At 33.6% G+C, this 25,966-nt stretch overlaps 1 protein-coding gene across 10 annotated transcripts in view; it reads left to right on the top strand.

The window, feature by feature from the left end:
- LOC106878657 (potassium channel subfamily T member 2) overlaps window positions 1-25,966 on the top strand; it is a 171,539-nt gene that overhangs the window by 84,544 nt on the left and 61,029 nt on the right. For all 10 annotated transcript variants that reach the window (XR_016241017.1, XR_016241018.1, XM_089348902.1 and 7 more), the window contains 7 exons: window positions 9,778-9,846; window positions 12,123-12,231; window positions 15,896-15,970; window positions 18,624-18,710; window positions 20,912-21,015; window positions 21,933-22,128; window positions 25,070-25,234. Coding sequence is in view for 8 of the 10 variants with exons in the window: in XM_089348902.1 (XP_089205028.1) it covers window positions 9,778-9,846; window positions 12,123-12,231; window positions 15,896-15,970; window positions 18,624-18,710; window positions 20,912-21,015; window positions 21,933-22,128; window positions 25,070-25,234 (805 nt within the window). In the remaining 2 variants the exon portion in view is untranslated. The remainder of the gene's footprint in view (window positions 1-9,777; window positions 9,847-12,122; window positions 12,232-15,895; window positions 15,971-18,623; window positions 18,711-20,911; window positions 21,016-21,932; window positions 22,129-25,069; window positions 25,235-25,966) is intronic.

Raw genomic sequence — 25,966 nt, 5'->3', positions numbered from 1 at the left:
GCAAATTAAGTTGAATTTGTAGCCAAAATAGTACTGAATCTTTTGATACCCCATACATCAACATCTGTAACTCAGTTTTGGAAAGCATAAGGAATATATAATATCAATTGTTACGTTCAGACAAATTAATAATGTAAGAAAAAGGAGTAAACTTCTGATCGCAACAACAAAGTGTTCAAACAGGGAAGTATATGTTCATATATGGAGATTATGTCCAGTCTCAATGGTTTCAAGGTAGGTGGTGAACGGTCCGATCCGTATGCAACTCCGTCTCGTTCTGGTTCTATCCGCGCCAAGCTCCCGCTGTCTTCCCCACTCCCCTTTTAACAGGAAGTACGAGATTACCTGCCTTGCTCGTTAACAGGAAGTGAACGAGGTTACCTGTCTTGTACTATGCTAACTTCCTGTATATATATATTTGGTTATCCATACCAACGTTATTTCATTTCTGCCAAACGGTCGTTGACAAACGTTTATCTCGTCACCTTCGGAAAATATAGGGTAAGTTCTCACCCTTCATTATATTATAGGTATACGTAACATTCTCCCTCCTTAAAGGAAGAAAGTTGAACGCAGTGCATAAGGGATACTAATACATGTAAGATCCTGTCACAACTAGCCGGCACGAGATAGAGCAATCCGCAATGACATTGTCTTTACCTTTAATGTGCTGAAAATTGAGATCAAATTCTTGCAAAGATAAACTCCATCTCATTAATCTCTGATTTTTGTTCTTCATCTTGTGCAGAAAAGTCAGCGAGAAGAAAGAAGAGAGACAGCATGGCGACGGTGCTGGCTGACTGCCATCCTGTACTCCCGAAATGGTATATGCCGGTTGTGTGAGCAACTGGTTGCTTTAATGGCGGAACAAACAGGACATTAAAAATTACAGAAATAGCTATTCTCACTTTGAAGCTAATGATTTTGAAAATCTTTTTAGATTACAGAATGCCCAGCTCTCTCATGTATCCATGTTTAAAATTTCAGCGTGATCGGATGAACAATACTCGAGTTATACAGACAGACAGACGGAACAGATTTTATATATATTAAGATATATAATAACGATAGTAATAAAAAGTGACAACAGAAGAATGAGACCTCTATATACTATGTATATAGAGGATCATTTATATATGTATGATTTAGGACAAACAAACAGTAAGTTGACATTATAGTACTCGGAGTTTCAAATGTTGGAGCGAAGAGCTACGATACATTCTTGTCGGCTATTAATGGCAATAGACGCTATGAAAAACCATTGAATAAAAGGGATATTACACTAATACGTAGAAAAACAGAAAAAAGCAAGAAGATAAAAAATACACGCAACCATATTCTCACAATACATAGACATAAAAACCTCCTGCATTCATAATGTCTGCATACGTACACACTCACACAAACATGTATATGTACATGCACATACACACACAACCATATATCTGCATGTACGTACTCATACATACACACATATCCACACACACATGTATATATATATATATGTGCACACAACTTCATATACACATAGCTGTCTGCATGCATACATATATATTTAGACATTTATATATATATATATATATATATATATATATATATATATATATATATATATATACAGGCATACATTCACACTCCTGCATATACATATATACATACATATATATATATATATGGGTACATATACATCCTCTTATCACACACCTATACCCGCACATATACAAACATATGCATATCTGTATAAATGAAGGGGATGTGTGTATGAAAGTCACACTTGTGCACCAGACACATACATATACGCATACGCATATATACACATGCATACACATATATATAAAATATATATATATATATGTGTATATATATATATATATATATATATATATATATATATATATATATATATATATATATATATATATATATACTAGCAGTATAGCCCGGCTTTGCCCTGGATTAAGTTGGGATTATTAAGTTAATCAAGTTCTTTATTTCAAACCAAACTAAGTAACATCGACGTCAAATTTGGGCAGAATCAGTGTCGCAACTGGAGCGCATGGGCTGGGAGTTTGATCGGCAGAGGTGATCAGGTTACACATTCCAGCCCTTTGAAAACACCACCGCCATCATCTAACCCCTCTTTGCCCATGGGTTAGGAACCCTTCTAGCAAGGAAAATAGAATGACCAAAAGGGCTCCCGATTCTCTGTGTCAGAAGCGGTTCTGTTCAGATCACAACTAAGTCTTAAGTATATATAAGTATATATATATATATATATATATATATATACTTAAGACTTAGTTGTGATCTGAACAGAACCGCTTCTGACACAGAGAATCGGGAGCCCTTTTGGTCATTCTATTTTCCTTGCTAGAAGGGTTCCTAACCCATGGGCAAAGAGGGGTTAGATGATGGCGGTGGTGTTTTCAAAGGGCTGGAATGTGTAACCTGATCACCTCTGCCGATCGAACTCCCAGCCCATGCGCTCCAGTTGCGACACTGATTCTGCCCAAATTTGACGTCGATGTTACTTAGTTTGGTTTGAAATAAAGAACACGGATATGGATATTACGTAAGTAAAACGTTAATGTTCGAAACTGCAGCCCATAGATAATTCTTTATTCTGCATATTTCTCATTTTGTCCTGTTCTGGCGTTTTGCGAAATTTTTCTGGAGAACATTATTTTTCTTTGTGGTTGGGTCGTTGATGACCTCTTTCTAGAATTTTGGATGTCCACCTAGCGGTCATCCCTTATACACATGTAATACAATTTTTTCTGAATTTTCAGATTTTTTATATGCTAGGCCACTTGGTTTTAGATTGAATTAATATTAAATTTATCATCCTATCTCTCTCTCTCTCTCTCTCTCTCTCTCTCTCTCTCTATATATATATATATATATATATATATATATATATATATATATATATATATATATATATATGTATATATATATATATATATATATGAGCAATACACCAATACACACACGCACGTATGTACACCAATTGCATACATATTTTTTGTACGCATACATGTTCGTATGTGTGTGTGTGTTGCCCGTATATCAACAAAACACACACACACACATCTTGCTTTACATAAATATACGGATAAATGCAGATAAATGATTTAAAATAAATATATTTTGGAAATGGCGATTTACGGTACAATACCTAGAAACGTGAAAATCAGACCACATGGGTTTGTTTACATCAATTCGGCAGTTTCCGTAAAAAGTGTTGGGTTAGGGAAGTGGGAAAGAACGCGAAAGAGATAGAGAGAGCACGCTCTCCCTCCCTTACACACATGCCAGTTATCTCTTTCTTTCTTTCTCTCTCTCCCTGTCTCACACACACAGCAACATTACACACACACACACACACAGCCGCTCTCTCACACTAACAAAAGAACTTCACATACACACCACACTTTCTGTCTCACATACTCACTATAAAAAGATAGCGTCTATTTCTTTTTGGCAACATGTGTTTTGTGTATAATGTTGCTGTGTGTGTGAGAGAAGGAGAGAGAAAGAAAAAGAGAGAGATAACTGACATGGGGGTGTAAGGGAGGGAGAGAGAGAGAGAGAGAAGGTATTTTTTCTTTTTGCTTGTTGTTTGCTGCTTACCACACAACTGTTAAGAAATAGCACCCTCTCCTACTTTTTTCTTTACTTTTTTTGATAGACGCTGACAAACAAAATGTTCTCTCCTTCACCCTCCCTCTCACAAACATACAATTTCTCTCTCTCTCTCTCCTTCAGGCGCAAACATCGAAATTGGTAAAAGTTATGATTGAAAATCGATTTTTACAGGTATACGCGGGTGCCTCTGAAAGAAAAAGTCGACGAAAATGCTAATTTGTGGACGTGCATAAACTACATTCACGTACACACACACACACACACACACACACATCCTGCCTTATATATATACGGATATATATATATATATATATATATATATATATATATACTCACACATATTCATCTATACAGATATGCATATGTTTGTATATGTGCAGGTGTAGGTGTGTGATAGGAGGATGTATATGTATATATATATATGTACATATTTATATGTATATACGTATATGTGGGAGTGTGAATGTATGCCTGTATATATATATATATGAATATTTATATGTCTAAATGTCTAAATATATATATATATATATATGCATGTAGACACCTATGTGTATATGAGGATGAATTTGTGTGCATATATACATGTATATACATGTGTGTGTGTATATGTGTGTATGTATGAGTACGCACATGCACATATATGTTTGTATGTGCATGTACATATACATGTTTATGTGAGTGTGTACGTATGTAGATGTTATGAATGTAGGAGGTTTTATGTCTATGTATTATGAGAATATAGTTGCGTGTATTTTTTATTGTTTCTTTTTTTCTACCTAGTAGAGTAACTTCTCTTTTATTCAATGGTTTTTCATAGCATCTATTGCAATTAATAGCCGACAAGAATACATTGTAGCTCTTTGCTCCGACATTCGAAACTCTGAATACTATAATGACAACTCACTGTTTGTCTTAAATTATACACACACACATATACACACACATATATATATACATATATATATATATAGATAGATAGTTAAATCCAAGGGAGACAACCACTCAAAAGATGTCATCCAAGTATAGCATCCCTTGATTCATTGTTTTATTCACAAGAATCTCCATGAATTTTATGAGACTGTGTTTTCCAAGATGGAATGAACACCTTTCCTCCATGTGATCTGCTTGAAAAGTTGTTAAAACACTAGGATATTTTCCAACTTTGAACATGAAACTAATGGTAGCCTTAATTCAAAAATAAAAAAATTCTATCCACCAATGTGGTGATGAGCACTCATTTTCATCGTTCAACATATATATATATATATATATATATATATATATATATATATATATATATATATATATATATATATATATATATATATATTGTAACGACCGTGCGATCAGGAGAGGTGACGAGGAATGGTTCATTTAGTACATCGCACGGTCAATACAAATAAAATTATGAAAAGAGGATAAAAGAGTATGTGCCAGAAGGAAACGAGAGACACAATCGGTAGAAGGTTTAAGAGAAGATTTTATTGATATGTCAACATGTAAGTTTGTGTGTGTGAGTGCGACATATAAACATAATAATAGACAGACCGTCATGTAAGCAAAGTGTATGTGTATACAAACATGGATGTATGCGTGTACGAGAAATACAGAGTCTATAATTAAGTTAGAAGAATGTCCAGACACAAGGATGATAAAATACCAGTTCGTATTCAAGGTACACAGTGGTTGAGGTGCTGCAGCAAGAAGTTGAGGCCGCGTAGCAAAGCCGGGGAGAGGCACATGTCGTGTAAGAAGTTGTGGCTTCAATGCTGCTGCTGGTTACTTGGTACAGGAGTTCTCGCAGGTTATATTTGCTGTTATCCATGGTGAAGCATTTCGCAAACAGTGTGGAGATAGAACCTGTGAAAGCATTGCTGGTGGTGTGTACGTAGAGTAGTTGGTGTTGACGCTAAGAAGACGGAGGTGACGAAGATGGAGGCTGCTGTAAGCTGCTGGACGAAGTGTTGCTGGTCTCCATGTGGCTGCTGTTGTGCTGGAACTGGCTGTGTGCTCTGTGGCCAGTGGCTAGACCTCAGAAGGTCTGGAGTGGAACTGACATATGGGACAGTGAAAAGCTGTCGGCTAAAACAGGGGTTTAGAAAAATCTGTCTCACGTAACCTTATCTGAAGGCTGTGATTGGTTGGGTTGCATCTCATTTCTTTATTGCCCACAAGGGGCTAAACATAGAGGGGAAAAACAAAGACAGAGAAAGGGATTAAGTTGATTACATCGACTCCAGTGCATAACTGGTACTTAATTTATTGACCACCGAAAGGATGAAAGGCAAAGTCGACCTCGGTGGGATTTGAACTCAGAACGTAATGGGAGATGAAATATCGCTAAGCATTTCGCCCAGCGTGCTAACGTTTCTGCCAGTTCGCTGCCTTTGGGTTGCATCTTGGCGTGCAATAGATCAGGAGACAAAATGCGCCAATACCAACCAATCAGAGTGGTGGACACAACAGGGTCCAAAGGTGCCACCGAAGGCTAGCTGTTATCCACTACGTCCGTATTTATGTATATATAACAGAGAGAGAGAGAGAAGTACGCTACAATATATATATATATATATATATATATATATATATATATATATATATATATATATTATATGTAAGGGGCTGTTTCAAAATGCAAGATGTAAAAATTCCTAATTGAAATTTATCTCTTAATTGGTGAATGAAAGCAAAATATCTTGTGGTAATTGTTCGTGACACTCAAAGAAAAAAGGAAAATAATTTAATTCAAGAAACTAGGAATTAAACTTTCAAAGCTTATTTACAATCCTAGAGAGAAGTCTGATCTTTGTTTGAAGACAAGAGATAACTATAGACATGTTTTGGTCTTGGATTTTATTAGTATGACCTATTCTAACCAGGCCTGATCAAATAGTTAAGTTCACATAAAGGAAAAGAGTTACTGCATATATAGTCTGTTGTTTCAAATATGTCTTGTTCTTAACGTGTTTGTCTATTACTACATGACTTTAGTGCTTATACTGTCACTGATCCCTCAGCTAGATAACACAACTTGACCAACTTCTTACAATTTCAGCAATCTACTGGCTTCTGTTTAAGATTGTTCATGATGCTTCGTCTTGCATGTATATTGTATACCTAGCATGGTATTTCTCCTTCAGTCCATCAGGAATCCCAATGCAGCATCACTGCATATGTCCCTACATCAGTTTTTGTATGTGTAGTGTGTGTATGTATATATGTACAATTTTTAGTAAGTATGTATAATTTCTATTATGTAAATATGAAACTTCACAATATGTAGAATGGTAGTAGTAGTATGGGGGTATGTACTGCAACAGTAAATCACTGCATCCACCATTTGTTGGTGATTCTCTGCTCTTCGTGGATGACAGTTCTGCACCACTCGGGCTACAACTTTCCAATCCATGGGTCTGTTTGGGTAGTCATTGCAAGTCAGAGTTTTTTAAGGCTAGAATCAAAATCTTACCAGGAGAGAAATAAAATCTGTGGTGCACTTGCATTTGCAGCATCACACAGAATACAAATACATTCACATGCCCACCTCTGTCTCATGTATTTACATGCAAATAATGCAATTCTTTTAATACCTTTGATTTGATTTTATTGTTTCAAGGTGGTGAACTGGCAGAGTTATTAGCATGCTGAACAAAATGCTAAGTGGTGTTTCATCTATCTCTATGTTCTGAGTTCAGATTCTGCTGGGGTTGACTTAGCCTTTCACCCTTTGGGGGTTAAGTACAGGGAGGGTCAATGTAATCAACTACCCTTTCTCAACCCTCACAAAATTTCAAGCCATGTGCTTATAAAAGAAAGGAATATTTTATACTTTCAATTAGTTTACAAATGGTGGAATTAGTTGAAACTCTGACAAATACTTTTGGGGTATTTAGTTATATTCTGTACTTCCTTTAAATCTATATAGTATTTTAACTTTCAACCTTCTGGAGTCATTAAAACAAGTACTAGCAATATTTCATATTTAATTCACCATGCCCTTCCTGTAAACTTGTAAGTTTGTGCCAATGTTAGACATCGTTATTTTGTTGTGTTTCAATGTGACATAATTAGGCTTAATTCTATATTATCACTGACGTAAAGGATGTACCAATTATATTTCACTAGCAGCTAAACCCGGTCTGTTTGGATGATGTGGCTGTGATTGTTTTCGGTTAGGCATAATCTATAACAGCGTTTCTCAACCTGATCATTTCATGTCCTATTTCGATTGGAGCCTCCAGCTGTATGAAGATTTCACCCCCTCCTGTCAAAAAATGGCTTCAGGAGTTGGTGAAGGAAGAATTTGTACGTAGTCTGTTTGTGAGAGCTATTCTATTGGATATCTGTCTAATCATTAAAAGATTTATTTAATAATGGACATAGAAAGAAATTATACATTAATTGCAATGCTTGTAAGCAGTTTTATTTCGTAAAAATTTTATTTGCAGAGAGCAGAAATTGAAAGATATATGAAATGAACGTGCGTGTGGGGGGGGGGTGTATGTGAAAGAGAAAGAGGGTAAGAAAGAGAGATAAAGTGAGTGAGTGAGTGAATTTGTGTGTCGTTGACTTACGTTGACTGGTACGGCAAGTACGAAGCTTTTGAGGCGGCAGATGACTGGGGTGATTTGGAAGATGTGAAAAAATGCTGTTTTTTCAGTGGAGCGCTTCTTTGTAGGCAACGTTTCTCATTTTCCCTTCTGATGCACAAATATATAGACTTTGTGGCCTGCTAACATGGGAGCATCCAATGTAAAGTTGATTGTGGGAGAACACTTGCTCTGTAAGATTTAAACCAACCATTTGCAATGATTGACCCTGTGCCTTATTTATTGTCATTGCAAAGGAGAGCTTAATAGGAAATTGAAGCCGCTTAAACTTGTAGATCGTATCGGAGGGAGTATGGAATATTGTATTATGTAGTTTGAATGAGAAACTGTAAGGTGTATGAGCAACTGGTGTTAATGGCAGAAGAAAGGGTAATTGCATGTGAGGTCATGGTAGAAAATTTTTACGATAGTTGATTTATGGAAAGGATTATGTTAAACGTTTGAAATGCAAATCTGTGAATGAAAAATAAGTTCAGACCTCTACATTGTAGGTAGACCTGGTAGAAATAGCAGCCAAATCTCCCTCAAATCACCCTACTGTATTAATGCAAGAATTTTGTGTATTATGTTAAGAAGTTGATGTTAAGAATTGCTTTAACAGAAAATGAAGCTGTAAGAATTAACGGGGAAATTGTATGTAAGAATTAATAGCAGACGTATCCAATTTAAGAAAAGTAAAGAGAAAAGCTAAGTGAAGTATGGAATAAGTAATTGTTATAGAAAAACAATTTATATTATAGAAATTGATACATACCTGTTGAAGATTAAAATGTACGTAAGAGCCATTGTTTTCAACGCATGTGTAATCATAGAGAAACTGAAAGACATGAAATGTCCGTTTGTGTGTGTGTGTATGTGTATGTATTTTTGGCAGGATTTTTGCATTTAGCAGGAGTTGGTTTGTGTTTTATCTCTCGATCAATGGCCGGACAAGTGAAAAGGAAAGGCGATCTTTTGAAGTGGGCGTCGAACGAAGAGACATGAACAGTTTTATGATTGAACTTCTTTTGAAGTTGTGGTGAGAGGGGAGAAGTGATGTGTGTGCGTATGTCTCTGTGTGAGTGTGTATGTTTGATGGGGCGTGCGCGACAGAGAGAGTAATGTTGATGGTGTTTGTGTATATGAGAGAGAGAAAGAAAGAAAAAGAGAGAGAGATAACTGAAATTTATCATTCAGTTTATTTATTTATTATATATGTATATATGTATGAATGGCTTCAGTGATACACACTCACATACACACACGCACGCACGCAGGTTGTTTTAATCGATTTTCTCTGTAAGTATGGGGGCTAGGAAAAAATAGAAAGCGTGTTTCAATCCATGCACCCGTCTCCACATGTGTGCCATTTTTCATGCGAATCCACCCAACCGTTTGGCCGTGAACCTCAAGACAAGAAAGAATACAACGGTCGGCCAACTTCAATTTATATCATAGATTACTGACCATTTTTGAAATGAAACTAAGAACTAAACAAATTGAAATAAAAAATTATCAAAACTATTTTGTTTCATAGCTATGGGTATCCTTGTGCCACAGAAGAAAGCAATCATTCAGAACTTTCACGCCCCAAACCAATCAACTGGTAAGATATGCTTTACTTTAAGTATAATTGCAAATATCCATTCTTAAATCAGCTGTCACAATATTTTGCTCCATAAACTATTTACATTTTTTGAAAGAGAATTTGTTTTTAAATAGTTTGTTTTGGAAATTTTACTGAGCTACTTTAAAGTATAGCTTGTTTTAATTACAGTAGTTTTATAATAAATACAATAGTACATGCAATTAATTTTGTCCATATAATATACATGTTTTCGATCTAGTTTGGATTCTTTGCCATGAAATTTGATGGTAAAGAATTCAAATTTGATGGCAAAGAATCCAAACTAGATCGAAAACATCTATATATTTTCCTTGATAACATAAATTTCTATACTTAGCATATTTTATTATAATGGTTGCATTGTTTATCATTAGATATTCTTGTCAGTTTTTAACTTAGGTTACATAAACCATGAAATTGCAATTTCTGGGACTTAATAATTAACAATGAGAGTTATCTGGGTGGCTGAGTTGATTGGTTAAATTCAAGATCTTGAAGAGTTAACAGTCTTTTGAATGGTTTAATCAGAAGAGAATAGCCAATACTTATGACCCTCTTAGAGCCTCCATAACCAGTGGAAGGAAGAATGAAAATTATATTCAAACCAGAGATCTTGCTTGAATGCTTGCAACTGAGTAGACTCTACTAAAGACACTAAAGAACTAGATGTATGATGTTAGCATTATGTTGTATTAATATAAAAAATACCTGGCTCTAGTGACAAAAATATTTGCTGCATCTATTGTAAAAATACTTGGCTTTCAACCTACATGTAAATACCATACTAGTGTTCTTCTGCTGAAAGTTTTGTGCATCTTGCTAGTATTATCTAAATATTCAAGCATAGCATGTGGAAAATGAATGTACCTGACTTTTAAGGAAAAGGAATACAGAAGGTCAATTAATTTATCTAACAAAAAATAAAACTCTACATTTTGTGTTTTAATGATATAAATTACATTAAATGAAATAAATGAGTATAGTTTATTGCAAATTTGTCAGAGTTTCAACTAATTACAAATCTTGGTTCAGATTTTGGAAAAGTTGATTCTTTTCCTTGTAATGTATCCACATAAATTTGGATGTGTCCACATAAATTTCTCTAAGAAGAAAAAAGAAAATGGTGGAGAAAGGGAGCAGTATATGCCAATCCAATTTTCATAGTTTCCATTACTTGATCTAACTTCAATTAGTTTGTACTTAAAATACCTATCTACAAGAAAGACTCATGTATATAAACAGTACTTTCAGTTAGGCAATTCACACTTTGGTGAGGCTGATAACTAGTGAAACTTTTAAGTGATTGTAAATAAAATTATTCAAAATATCAGATTTTACACCTGTAGTTAGTCTTTTATTTAGTTAATTTTTCAAGTTTTTATGCACACAAAAACACTCACTTTACACGTATGTGTGTGTGTTATATTTTTCTATTACATCATTTTCTATGCCATTACTTTTCATTTGATCCATTCTATACCCAGTGACTAAACACTCGTAAATATTTTGTTATAAATATCATATCTTTTAAATCATAAACTAGTTACACACTCAGCAGCAGACATAAAATTCTGATTGGTAACAGTGAGTACTACAAATACACACACATATACATAAGCACACGCACAGAATAAAAGTATTGAATAGGCAAATTTGTTCAACCAACATTTCTTCTGATCCTCTGCACCTGAGTTCATATCTTACTATGGTTAAATTTGCTTTTTATCCTTTCAGAGCAGTGGATTGGCAAGAATAGGGTTAAATAGGATGCCTTACAGTCTCTGTTCCAGCTCTTGGCATTCTGACAGCACTGCCTACAATAACAGGTCAATAAAATAAAGTACCAGTCATGTATTTAGGTCAGTTTTATTGACTGATTCTGGTGTCTGGTCAAGCTTCTTCAAGTGACTATACTTGGGAATCCCAAATTAATATTCTTTGTGTTGCTTCTAAATACTGTTGAAGGGAAGTTGAAGAAGTAAACCCCAAGAGTAAGGAGCAGTGACCCTTAATAGCATTACCTTTGAAACGATGCCATATAGAAGGGCTATATGGTATGTCCATCATCATGTCTAATGCAAGTTGTCAGAAATATTATTAGATTCAAATATTCAGATATATTTTATTAATTATTTTTTCAAGCATAATTGTCTTTAATTAATTCTGTTTCATCAAAATTTGATATAATCAGGTTACATGAAAATTAGAGAAATAACTTCTCTGAAAACTTGTTTATATTATTATTATTTACACAGGTATGTTGTTGCTTGGGTACACCGCCCCTTTGGATTATGGATAGCACAAGTTGTTCTGTCATTTGTAATGCTTTCAAAATTTATTTTACAACTCTATGTTGTACGTAAGGTGAGAAAAAAAACTTAAAAACAAATACATTAGTACTAATTGAGCTATATAACATACTAAAAAAAACAGTGAAACACTAAATACTAATTGTTGTTGTCAGAGATACTAATTAATACATGTATTTCCATATAATACAATTAGATACAGTGTGTATTAGTTATTGTATTTTAATTTAAGATTACTTTTTATTACTTCAGTTTTGTTTCTAAAAAGCATTTCTAATATTCATTACTTTCTTTTTTCAGAAGAAACTGTTTCTGCCAATGAGCTATATTTTGAAAGATAGACTGTGCCCATGCATCAGCATATTTAGATTTTTAATCTGAAATATTTTCAGAGTCACTTACAGGCAGTTTTTAGTCCCTGTTTTAAAATTTGATGTACAAAATTTTTCATTCATTTTTTTCATCATTTATATAATTGATAACAGCTACATTTGAGTAGTTTGACAAGGAGTGTTTAATTAGAAAATATGAAAGATGATTAGATCTCAGAAGAAGGCAACTTATGTAATAGGTTCTCATCTAAGACATGGGCTAAGGTTTTGGCGACATTAAATCAAAATGATGAATGGGAAAATGATTTTAATGTGTCCTGTGTCACCAGATCTAAGAAATTGAATCATTTGAGAAAATGCATTATCCATTTTTTCCTGTGATTTCATAAAATTCTATCATTGAACTATTGTCAGTTCAAGGTTAGATTGGAAATATGAAATGAAAAAAATGTAAAATTAGACTGTATCTAATGCTTCAGCTGAAGTAAAAATAATTTGTTCTGCACAGTATTGCTGTATTTGAAGCTATTCATAAAATCTCAGTTTATCTAGTTTTATTCAGTAAATATCAGGAGGATGGCTGTGCTTGTAATTCTTGCAGGCTTTTCAATACTTATGGAATTGAATCAGTTGACATTCAGTTTGAAATTTTTCTTAAAATTGGTCTAAAGGAGTTCAAAGGAACTGTAGCTTTAAGAAAAAATGATTATGCTCAGTGTTTAGTGTAGAAATAAGGGATGAGACATAGTAGGGATGACATGGAAAGAGACAATGCCAAGTGGTTTTCAGTGGAGTAGATATGCAACATTTTAGTTTAGTCGTTGCTGGTGCAGAGAGAAGATATAGGCCAATGTTTGTAGCATTTGTGTGAGGGAATCTTTTCCAATCATCCAATGCCTTTCCAGGAGACAGTTTAGACTGCTTGTGTGTGTTGCAGCACCATCGCACATATGTCAGCAATACTTCAATGTTGAGTCCTGAAAATAGTCAGCATCTGATTTGGGTGAAAGCATACTCTGGTTTTACAGGGACAGCACAAAGTCTTTGATGCAACTTTGGTAACAATATGTGTGAAAGCATAAGAAATCACAAGGCCCAAAATTTTATGTCATTATAGATAGAGTATAGTATAAAAACTGTTGAAAGAGTCTAGCTCACAATGTTACCATTAAAGGGGACTTTTATTTTTTGAGGTTCCTGTGTAAGTTTGTTATGAAGTGTCTAAGATGCATATGGGTGACAATCTATGTGCCGAATGTTAAGGAATAAATGGTGGTATCGAAATCATTCTCTCTTCAACAAAGTTTTTTTTCAAGAAAAGTCCTTCATCAGATAATATAATCATTTTAATTAATGTAAACTACTATTTTCCTTAAACATTCTAGTGATTATATTCAAACTTCCTCGTCCTGGATAGTAGCTAGGATCACTCCAAACTTGCAACCTTTCAGTCAGTTTCAGTTTGTGAAGTTATATTGCATCATGAATCTTGTGATAGTCATAAGATTAAGACAGAGAAGCTTATTCTCCAATTTTTAAATGTGTACTCTTTGTGGACTAATTGAGCAACTTACCCATTAATCCAATTATCTTGCTTATTTTTCTCTTTTCAGTTTTTTCTATAGCATTTTTACTTGCTCCTTTTGCTCTTTTCTTTCTTTTACTGCATGTCACTTATTATTACTTTCTTTTTTAAATTAAGATTATATTTCTTTTTTTTTATTCTTTCAACAGGCATCTTATCTTGGCAGTTCAACTTTTACTTGTTCCATTACAGATATTTTTTATCTTGTTACTACTTTTTGTAACCCGCTTCCCCATGTCATATCTTTTAACACCCCCATCTATTTGCTGTCTCTCGCTGTCTTTCTATCATACTAAATTTTCTTATATTTTCTCATTCTCTGACAAAGTGTGATATGTGGAATTAAATATTTTCCTCTTCACAATATTCTAACAAACATAACTTTTTTCTTTTTACTAAATTGCCTCATACACATGCAAATCAACAATTCTTGTGATTATGGAGATAATACACTTATGTGACAGTCACATTTCATGAAGTTATTCATTTGTATTTAGAAATTACCAAATTTTTGTTTACATGCTCTTTTGCAGTTTTATCTTATCTTCCAAGGAAAGCTATTGTAAAAATTGTAAAAAATCTCCAATTTAAATTTGTTATTGCTGCCACAACAGCATGGAGAATTATTGATTTCTTCTAACTACAGCTTTATAACTTCTATCTATTGCAAAGTTCTATCTGCACCCTTTCTTCCCAGTTTTTATTTTCATCTAGAGCAGTGGTTCCCAACCTGTGGTCTGCAAACCCTTGGTGGTCCACAAAGGTAGTACTGGGGGTCTGTGAACTAAATTCAAAATTTCATATATATATATGAAATTTTGAATATATATATATATATTCCTGGTGAATATATATATATATTTTGAATATATATATATATATATATTCTTGGTGAAGGCCAGTTTAGGGGTTAATCTGGGTTTCCCATCCATAAAGGGTTTAACTTTATGGCATATCATCAGACACCAAGACCTGTTAGCCTATGACCTCTTTAAAATATGGATGGGAAAAGTCTGCATTATTTCCCTTTGCCAATTGCTATCGACAAAGGGAGATAATGTAGGCTTTTCCCCTCCATATTTTAAAGAGGTCATTGGGCAACAGGTCTTGGGGTCTGACGATATGCTATAAAGTTAAACCCCATAAACCAGCCTTCATCAGGAAAAGATATAGACTCCTCTACTTCTTAGAGTGTGCTTCTTCTCCAGATTTATGTCTTTCAAAAAATTATATGCATTTATATATTCATTTTGCAAGATTCTTGATGTGAAATCGTGTGTTGAAACAGATATTGTTGTATTTGGGGATGGTTATGTTGCCAGTTTAGCCAATAAAAACCACAGACACTATATATTTGGTGTTAATTTGCAGAATTCAAGTACCACAAATTTGGTAACAGTCTCTAAATGACAAATAAGGATGGTAGTAGATGGAGTAAATTGATAATGACTTTCTGATACAGAAATCTTTGCACAGCATGTTAGAGCAATTGTGAGATGCAAAAATCCCTTTGCTGCAAGAGTAGTGGGAACAGTATAACCAGCAAACAAGATTTCTATGAGATGCTGCAAAAACATGTTTGAAAAGAACATCAAAGAAAATTATAAGCACTGTTGGAAAGTATGTGGCTCTGCTTAATATCATTGTATTGTCCTTTGACATTGAATAAAGGTGATTGTTTTCCTTATGACTTTATGGCAGTTTATATTGGTCAATATCTTAAAAAAAGAGTGTTCTTTTTGACAAAACCAAATGCCTTTGTAGGCTGTAATTTATAAATCTAAATATTTGAAATTTTTCAGCAAAAAGCTCTTCAAAGAATTTTCAGAGCAGCCACTCTTATTGAAGTATTGTGTACTGTCCCAGTTGTTGCCACGGTGCGTAGTATATTTAATTGAAATATCCTTCGATCTATTTTTTTTTATCACATGTTAGCTATTGATTTCAAGCTAGATATTAGTATTCAATTAGTGCACATTTTAATTTATGATATGCTGGATCTGTAAATATCATCACACATTTTCAGAAATAGATTAAAGTTTTTTCACATTTACCTATTCTCATATTGATATGATTAGGATTGTTTTTAAAGTTAAAACAATTTAGAACTAAAGTATTTATTCTTTTAATTCTTTTACTGCCTAGCTGCTTTCCCTACCTTAATATCCTTAATAGTGCTGTTGATTGCACAGTGAGTGGGTGGGTGGTTTACTTGGAGTAGTTACACTTTCTTCCAACCACTCAGAATAACATTTGCGAGCTTCTTTCTTCTTGGCATCAGTGATGTTAAGTTCATTACCACCATTCTGAACATAATTTTCTTCAGCAATGTCTTAATTTACACTCATACACTTTTTATGATTCGAGAACCTCGTGCTTCTCTGATCCTCTCCTCACTGAACATTGGCAAACCTCAGCCACCTAATATTGCTCCCTCCTTACTTTCTTCCATTGTTTCCCAAACTGTCTTGTAGCTTTTTTCTGTTTTGTCTATTCACTGTACCATTCCACCACCATGTCACCTTCTATTTGAGTGGTACTTGCTCCATCTACAGATATTTCTGTGGCTCATTACATGTTATAAAATTTCTCAGTATTTCTCTATCTCTTCCATCTTGATGTGTACATCATCTAAAATCAGTAAATGTATGGCTATCAGAGAATTCTTACTGTTTCTATATCTTTAGTAGTCTATGTGGACAAGGAAAGATTTATTCACAATAATCTATCTATCTATCCATTTGTGGTATAATGAATAACCAGTAGCATGAAGCTACTGGTTATTCATTATTGAGTGCTCTGCAAGAAGCCTCAGTGAACTACTTCATTTGCTTATTTGTCACTCCTGATTGTGGTGCAAAGACAGAAGTAGCAATGTTGTCATTTACCCTTGATTAGTCTAAACTCAATTATTCTGTCATATATTCTGACTACCCCAATTACTTTGTGTCTGTTTCTCTGCCAACAGTATACCTAATCCACTCACCTTAGTACTGAACTCAACAAAAAGTATCTATATTTGCAAACCACTTGACTGAATGTAGGTATGTTTGTGGGTATGTAGTTATAACTGTATGTGTGCATACATGTATGCATATGTGCATGCGTATATATGTACATATGTACGTCATTATACAATTTTATTTCAAGATTTCTTGCCAATAGAGAAAGAGTCAGTTTCTAACCTAGGTCCAAGGTTCTTTCATTGGAATGTCAACAACAGCAACGGTATTTTTGCATGTATGTGTATATGTGCAATATTTGAAGTCAATATATGCATGTATTCAGTTTTATTTCAAGATTTCTTGCCAATACAGAAAGAGCAGTCTTCTAACCTAGATCCAAAGCTCCTTCATTAGAATTTCAACATCAACAACAGAGTATTTGTGTGTGTGTGTGTGTGTGTACATGCGGATTTGTATGTTTTGTTTTATGTATGTGTTCTCATGCATATACTTGCATATCTAGACATGCTCATATATACTTAAATGATATTTTTTTAGTGATTTTACATGATAAAGTTTTACAGATAAGTTTTACAGATTTTTGCAGTTTCAGTGATGGATTGGATCTGTAGTCTTCAAATGAGCTTTCTCCTTTCTGGTTTCTTGAGATTGTCACATATCCCAGTACCCCAATAATTACAGGTATAAACCTGAACTTGTAATCTGGATAGAATAATTGCAAATTTCTCAATAGTTCAGTGTAGGTATTCTCTTTTTCACTAATCTTCAGCTCTATGTTAACATCTGCTGGGCAGCTAATTTCAACAATTGTACACAATTTCTCTTCTCTATCCCAAATCATTTTATCAGATCTATTGTGCTTACATTTTATCGAGGTTTTCATTGGGACATTCCACCAGTGCTCCTTTTTATTATGAGTGGCTATGGCTTCTACCATACTATGGGTTCTTATTTCTTTGTTCTTGGAATTATCCTTTGGATGGATTTCATTATATAGCTACAACATCATGTCACATCAGTAGATAATACCATGATGACATTTTCAGACAACTGCTTTTGATGTGGGTGGTATCTTCAGTGTTAACTCCATAAAGTCTACATTGGATGCTTTTCTTGCATCTCTGTCCCTTTTGTGTATCAGGTATTTGGTTGCTATTTCTTGTTACTGGATTGAAAATGCATACCTTTCAAAGTGGGAGGTTATAAACTTAGATTTGTTGGCTCTGTAGAGCTGACAGCAACCCTACTAGAACATTATCACTCATGATCTCCATTAACTGAACATTGAGTGTTGTGAGCCCCTGGAAATTTTTCTGGTTTCTGTTGGCATTCCCTTCAATTATATATTTTGAGTTGTTTTGTAATTGAATTCAAAAGATTTTGAAATAACAGCTATAGTTTCAGGAATTCATTAAATTATTACCTTATTTTGATCTATAATAACTATAAATTACCAAATATTAAATTGTTAGAACCAAAAAAAAAAAAAAAAAGAAGAAATTACAAAGTTATGCCAGTCATTTACTTAAATTTAAATATATTCTATTTTTGATACATTTTTCAGGTATTTTGGCCACAGAAATTACAAAACATGTTTTACCCAACCTTTTTAAATTGCTGGTTGGCTAATGATGCATTTTTGACTCTTTTTGTAAGTTGCTTTACTTTTATCAGTAGATTTTGTAAATCTAATACAGGCCATGCTGAAATTAATTATTTTAAGGTAGTAATTAAATGGGATTCATACAGAAATATTGTGCTTGGTTATATTTCAGTAGATGTATAATTTAGTGAGGAGAACTTTGTGGTGTATGGAGTGTTTTAATGTAAAGAAAAAAAAAAAAAAGAAATACATTATGTTCTGAGAAATAGGAAAAGTGAATATAGAATTGCTAATGTATATGTATCTAAAAGTATAAAATTGCAAATTGAAGTTTAAGAAATGTTTTAACAGTGATATAAGAAATGCCAAATGCTTGTAGTTAAATATCATTCTTAATATTTTTTGCTCTGTATTGTATGTAGCTAAGTATGTTATTGCTGTTAGATGTTATACTTTAAGAGGACTTGCTACTTTGAGTAAACTATAGAATCATAAGCTGCTTACTGTTGATGCATTCTTTCAATACCATTTTATCTGAGATTTTGTTACATGTCCTGAATATGTAATTCTTTCTTAAATATACTGCCTTTATGTACTTGAGCTACTTACATAAATTTTTGTGATGAAGATAAATGAAAAGGAGAGTTTCTAGATGTTGTGCTTTTTCTATTCAAATTCCTGAAAGATCTATTTTTCAACAGCAACTGTTGATAATTGTTACAGTTAGGTCATCCATGAAGACTCTTATTTGTAACTGATGCATGCCGGATTTTTGTTTGGAGTCTTTGGCACTTTATCTCTGCTGACTTGACACCATGTTCATGGCAAAGGCAAAAAGGATTACTGAAAGGATGCAGCCAGTTATAATATCTCTTTCCAACCTGTGCCACTGATACAATGGATCTTGAAATGATCCTCATCTGAAAGTTGTGATAGTAAACCTGAATAAGGTTATTGATCTTTCTGGGAAGATGATATCTTTGAAGGGCTCCTCTTTTAGCTTGAGTGGGATGGAGGAATTTTGCAATGTGGGATGAGTCCTGGTCTTACTCCTCCTACATCTCTCTGGGATGTAATGTGTTCCTGCATGTTGCACCTGTTTTCCATTCTGGCCTGATGGATATGCAGATTCTTGCAATATATATATATATATATATATATATTATATTATATCATATTCATAATCATGGTCATCGTCGTTTAACATCCACCTTGCATGCTGGCATGGGTTGGATGGTTTGACAGGAGCTGGTCAGGCAGAAGAAGCCTGGTGTGGTTTTCTGCCTGGTTACCACCTGTCAAACTGTTGAACCTATACCGGCATGGAAGGCAGACATTAAACGATGATGATGATGAATATAATATAAATATATATATATATATATATATATATATATATATATATATATATGAGGAGCTTACTTTCAAAACTGGTATAAGTGCATAATTGGTCAACCATTAAAACACAATCTGGCTTCATGCACGTGAAATTTTTTTCTGTCAAACTGGGATAGATGTCATATAGACTAGGTGAATCTTAGTCTTCCAATCAAAATCAGTTGTTGTTTCAAATGTCATTCCAATGCATATATCTGGTTTTGAAAGTAAGCTCTTCATACATACATACACACACACACATATACATATATATATATATATATATATATATATATATATATATATATATATATATATATATATATATATATATATATATATATATATATATATTAAAATATTAATTTTAATATAGGGTAAAATCAATAATAGTTTTACTAGTACTTATATTTTTTAATCCGAGTACCTACTCTACCAGTCTTTTTTGCTGAACCCTTAAGTTATAGGAATATAAACACATCAACATCAGTTGTCAAGTGGTGGCGGGAGACAAACACAGGCTCAAAGACACACACACACACGCACAGACATACACACACAGAGTTTCCATCTACCAAATCTACTCACAAAGCTTTTGTCAGCCCAGAGTACCATGCAGTGGCATTGAACCCAAAACCATGTGGTTGGGAAGCAAACATCTTACCACACAATCACACCTGTATGAAATTTATTTTTGAAAATGTGGAGATTTCTCTATTGCACTGAGGTCTCCTAGTTTATATACAGATTCACAAATAAAATGTAAAAAATTTTAGCACTTTTTATCTTCTGTATTAAACTTTAGTGTTTGGCAGTGATTTTTCTTCATTAAAGCAAAACAACTTATTCACTTTGTAATTTTCTTTTTTCAGAATGATATTCATATTGCTGGTAAACGTTTTCAGAGTATATCAGAAAGCCTCAGTCAACAACTTTTCATGTTAATTGGCTCCCTCTGTTGTTTGATCTTTACAACGTAATATACATTTTGGTTTTGCTTTTTATATGTTAACTTTTCTGCTAGCATTAACTAAGTGTTAGCATTTTCGTTTAAACTCTCTACAAATACACTTATTTGTGTTACATTTAAAATGCATCCATGTCACAGTTGCTAATGTTTGTTTTCAACTTAATTTTAACATAACTATATTCTCTAGTATATTGTTTCAAATTATTTGTGATATCTTATTCTTTAGAAGGTATAAAACAATGACAGAATGCAATTGCTTAAGCTGTTAATAGATAGGTATTTACTAAAAATGAGCCTATTCCTCTATCTTTTTGGTGCACAATTTGTTTGTCACACACACTCATACACTCTCTCTCTCTCTCACACACACACACACTCACTCTTGTACCCCAACTATAAATTCTCATTGACACCTATCGTCATAGGTGCTAATTCTGTAGCAGGATGATGCATAAATTTAATCATTCTTTACTTTTCAGCCATAACAATTGTTTTATCTAGGAGATTATCAATAAATTCAAATAGCAAACATCAAAATAATCAATAAGAAAGAAAGCAAAAAAAAAGTCTTTTCCATTTTCTTTTTTTAGAAATTCACAAATGTTACAATAACATTAGATTGTTCATAACATCTTAAAAAAGAAATGCTGCTAAATTGAGATCCATTTTTACTTATATTTGTATGGCTGGGACTATAACCTGCTTCTTCCGTATTCTGACCTATAGCATATTTCTGTATTCCATTCTGAATCATTTCTGTATTGTCTGATTAGGTTACTTTATTCCAATAAAGTTTGTGATTGATGAGTAGCTGTTCTGCCACAGATAAAGTGACTTACAGTAATTCATTTTTATGAGGGAATGAAAATATAAACTATAATTTTACTACTTCATATGATTTTATATATTTTATTTTTATTCAGTATCTGTGGTATACAGCATATCCAGAGAGCAACAACATTTGAATCTGAACAACAACTGAATTTATTCCAGTCATTTTATTTTGTCATTGTTACCTTCACTACTGTTGGTTATGGAGATTTCTCTCCTGATTATTGGCTTGGACAACTTTTCATGCTGGCAATGATTGTTATTGCATTTGCCTTTATTCCAAGACAGGTATTATTTATTAAATATATCTATGCATAGAATTATGATTTTTGATTTAATAGTGTTTGTTTTATCATTGGTCAGTTTTGCAGTCAATCATATACAATAACTGGATTTTGATTTTTTTTGAAATTTTCATTCAGTATAAGTGCAAGAAAATTCATCTCCCCACTAAAAAATATTGTTTTACTTTGCCTCATTTTAGTCAATTAGCCAGTTCTTATGACAAATAAATTTAATATCTTAAATTTTACAACTTTACTTAAAATGATTTCTGGAAGCAAATAATTATGGTGATTAAATTATTCCAACAAAATTATACAACCAATGGTGTACACATAGAACCCAATCTTATATACTGTACATATAATGTACATATATGCATATAATCATCATCGTTTAACGTCCGCTTTCCATGCTAGCATGGGTTGGACGATTTGACTGAGGACTGGTGGAAACCGAAGGCTACACCAGGCTCCAATCTGATTTGGCAGAGTTTCTACAGCTAGATGCCTTTCCTAACACTAACCAATCAGAGAGTGTAGTGGGTGCTTTTACGTGTCACCGGCATGAAGGCCAGTTAGGCGATACTGGCAACAGTATATACAATATTTACACATTTGCAGTAAATGGTTAAATTGTTTGATTTTTTTTATCTATCATATACAAGGAAGTGAGAAACACCAGTTTATAGAAGTAGCAGATGACCTCTCATCAAAATTAGTAAAGCCTCCTGTAATATATTTAATTCTAATATTTACAATGAGATGACAGCCTCGATATTATATCCTATATTAACAACTTTAACAGCAACCTCTGCCAACCCCTTGATTCTCTTTCTTTCCTAAATGATCATCAATACAGCTTTTGTAAAGCCAGATCCACAAGTGACCTACTCTATGTTACTCACCAGAAAAAAATTGTTGAAAGCATTGTTTCTGTACTCACCATCAGTGAAGCTTTCAGTTATATCTGGCATGTAAACTTCCTATAATGACTACCCTTATAGCTCCCTCTATCTCACTTCTCTTGGATCACACTGTGTTGTTTGCTAATGGAATTCTCTCTGACCCATACTCTATCAATTCTGTGTCTCAGGTTTCAGTTTTGTCCAACATGTTCTTTTTTCAAAACATCCATTATCTACATGCCATCACCCCCCAACAATATCTACTCTAATAAATACAAATACCCTTTATTTCTCTCTATCCTAGCTATATGATGCCAAATCTACACTAACTCAGTGAAAGAACACTTCATTATCTTCCTCCACGGGGTTCATGCCAATCTTATATCCTTCAACAGTACAAAGATACAATCAATGCACATATGGAGAAAAATTCTCACACCCACCTCATAAACATGAACATCACACAAGAGTCCTCAAGATTGTTAAAATGCCAGATTTCCCTTGACTCATCCTTAATATAACAAAGACTACATCACAAAACCAGTCTCCCCTTCAGAAACAGGAAGTATTTCAACTCAGACAACTACTAACTCTCTACAAAGTACACTGATGTACTCCTCCAACGTGAAGGAGGGTGTTATAGTTACACATAGACATTCTTGAATTTATCCAAAGAAAATCTGCTCAACTGTTTAACATAAAGTCACTCACCAACACACTTCAACCACTGGCCCTCAGACATTATGTCTCCTTTCTTTGCCTTTTCTACTGTCATCACATTGAGTTATGCTTTTTCAAATTTACATATTTAACATCACCTCCTCAAGCATTCTTACCTGACTTACTTCTCATCCACTTGTCTCCCTCCCCCAAGCTCTGCTCTTATTACTAACCCAAATTCTTTCTTCTCAGTATGTTAACTCTTGAATTTCATCCCCTTCAGCTGTTCAAAGGGAAAGTTAACCTACATCTACATCAGTCTTGTTAATCACGGAAGGCTTGCAAAAGCTATGAACACAACGCCTTCTAGTGCTCCACCAAAACAATGTCAAGCCCTCACTCTTTCCATCTGGTTGTGCATTTTTGTGTCTTGCCAAATGGATTCCAAAGAATTAAAATTTATCCCTGATTTGCTTTTCTAACTCATTCTTTTTCTTTTGTAACTGTTGTTAGGCATAACAACTTTTTTGTTACTACACCCAACAAACAACTTATCAACCTTTAGACAGTGTTTTGATTTTGACCATTTCCAGCTAAACTCTCTATGTAAATACTAAGAAATCTGGAAACATATATGGTTTGATCCATATCTGAAAAAGGAAATCTTTCTAATCCCACCAACTATTATCATACATCTTTCACATCCACCATCTGAACAGCAATGGGAGTTATTATAATTTATAAATTATTTCCTACCCAGAATTACCTCCATTGTAATTGATTGAATAGTTTTCAACTTTTGGGTACTTCAGGAATTAATTACCTCCTTTCTTTCTCTTCTAAATAAATGACCTACTAGCTGTCACTTCTAAGTACATGCGCTTTGTTGAAGATGACATCCCCCTCACACTACATTATGTATACCATCAACATCTTTCTGACTGCAAAAATAGCAAAGCAAACATAGACATAAACACTGTATTGCCATTGCTCATAATACACGGCAAGCCCCTTCATAATTGATACATATTGCTAGGCATACTATCTCCAAATACACATGAGCATAACTAAGGTGGCATTACAAAAGTTAAAACACTATTTCATCTGATAGAAAATACTTCCCCAGTTACTTATTCTGTATAATTTACATAAATCTCCTTCCCTCTTAAATATTAACCAAAATAAACTTATCTAACTGCCTCTAATCAGTTCAACAGACTTTGAATTGCTATAGGCATTGCCCTTGCTTTTGGTTATTAAGAAAATCATTTTAAGAAACTGCTAATACTATTTTGTGTTCTATATTCTACTTCTTTATTAGTACTATTGCTGATAGTAGTATAATTTTCTTATACTAAACATTTTATTCCTATTATATAGCTGGAAAGCATTGGATCAACTTTTATTGACAAGAAAAAGGAAGGGAAAGAATTCAGTAAAGATAATGCTAAACGTCATAAACATGTTGTAGTTTTTATCACTGCAATTTTTCCAGATGTTATCATGGATTTCTTAAATGAATTTTTTGCACATCCTGATCTTCAGGTAACTATGTAATTTTGTTTGTATTCTCAAACTCCTTTAAATTATTTATATGACCTACATGTCTATATTTTTATGGACCATTTTGTCCGATTTCCTTCTGTTAATAAGTAAAGAAAAACTTTTAATTAAAAAGACATAACTGCTGTTAAAAGATGCCTTTATAGACAGGGAATCTATATGTAGATGATATTGGATAATTTTTAAAGGCTTATTACTAGCTGTTGATACATTTGATTAAAGCAGCTGTTATGCTGCTTTTGATGATAAGACTAATAAAGATAAAAGAGTGGTGCAGAAGGAGAGGGAAAGGGTGGAAGAAGATAATTTATAGAAGTTAAGCATAAAATTTTAGAGCAGGTTAGTCAAGCTTACAAGAAAAAAATGAAGTTTTACCAATATATTATGTTTGTTGGGCTTGACCAGATTTGATACCAGACAAAGTAACAAAGCATTATATTTTTTGAAAAGATCCATAGCTGTGTGGTAAGAAGCTTGCTTCCCAACCACATGGTGTCAGATACAATCCCATTGCATGGCATCTTGGGTAAGTGTCTTCTACTATAGCCCTGGGCTGACCAAAGCTTTGTAAGTGGATTTGGTAGAAGGAAACTAAAAGAAGCTTGTTGTATAATAAGTGGAGGATCTTAAAGCAGCTTGGAACCTACATTAACAGGAGCAAATGCTGCAAGCTTTGTATGGCTGAGTGAGCAAGGATACTCAAAGACTCCCTGA

This window comes from Octopus bimaculoides, chromosome 3 (assembly GCF_046866305.1).
Source record: "Octopus bimaculoides isolate indiv1 chromosome 3, ASM4686630v1, whole genome shotgun sequence".
Classification (NCBI taxonomy): Eukaryota; Metazoa; Mollusca; class Cephalopoda; order Octopoda; family Octopodidae; genus Octopus; species Octopus bimaculoides.
This window is presented reverse-complemented; position numbering and strand designations above follow the sequence as displayed.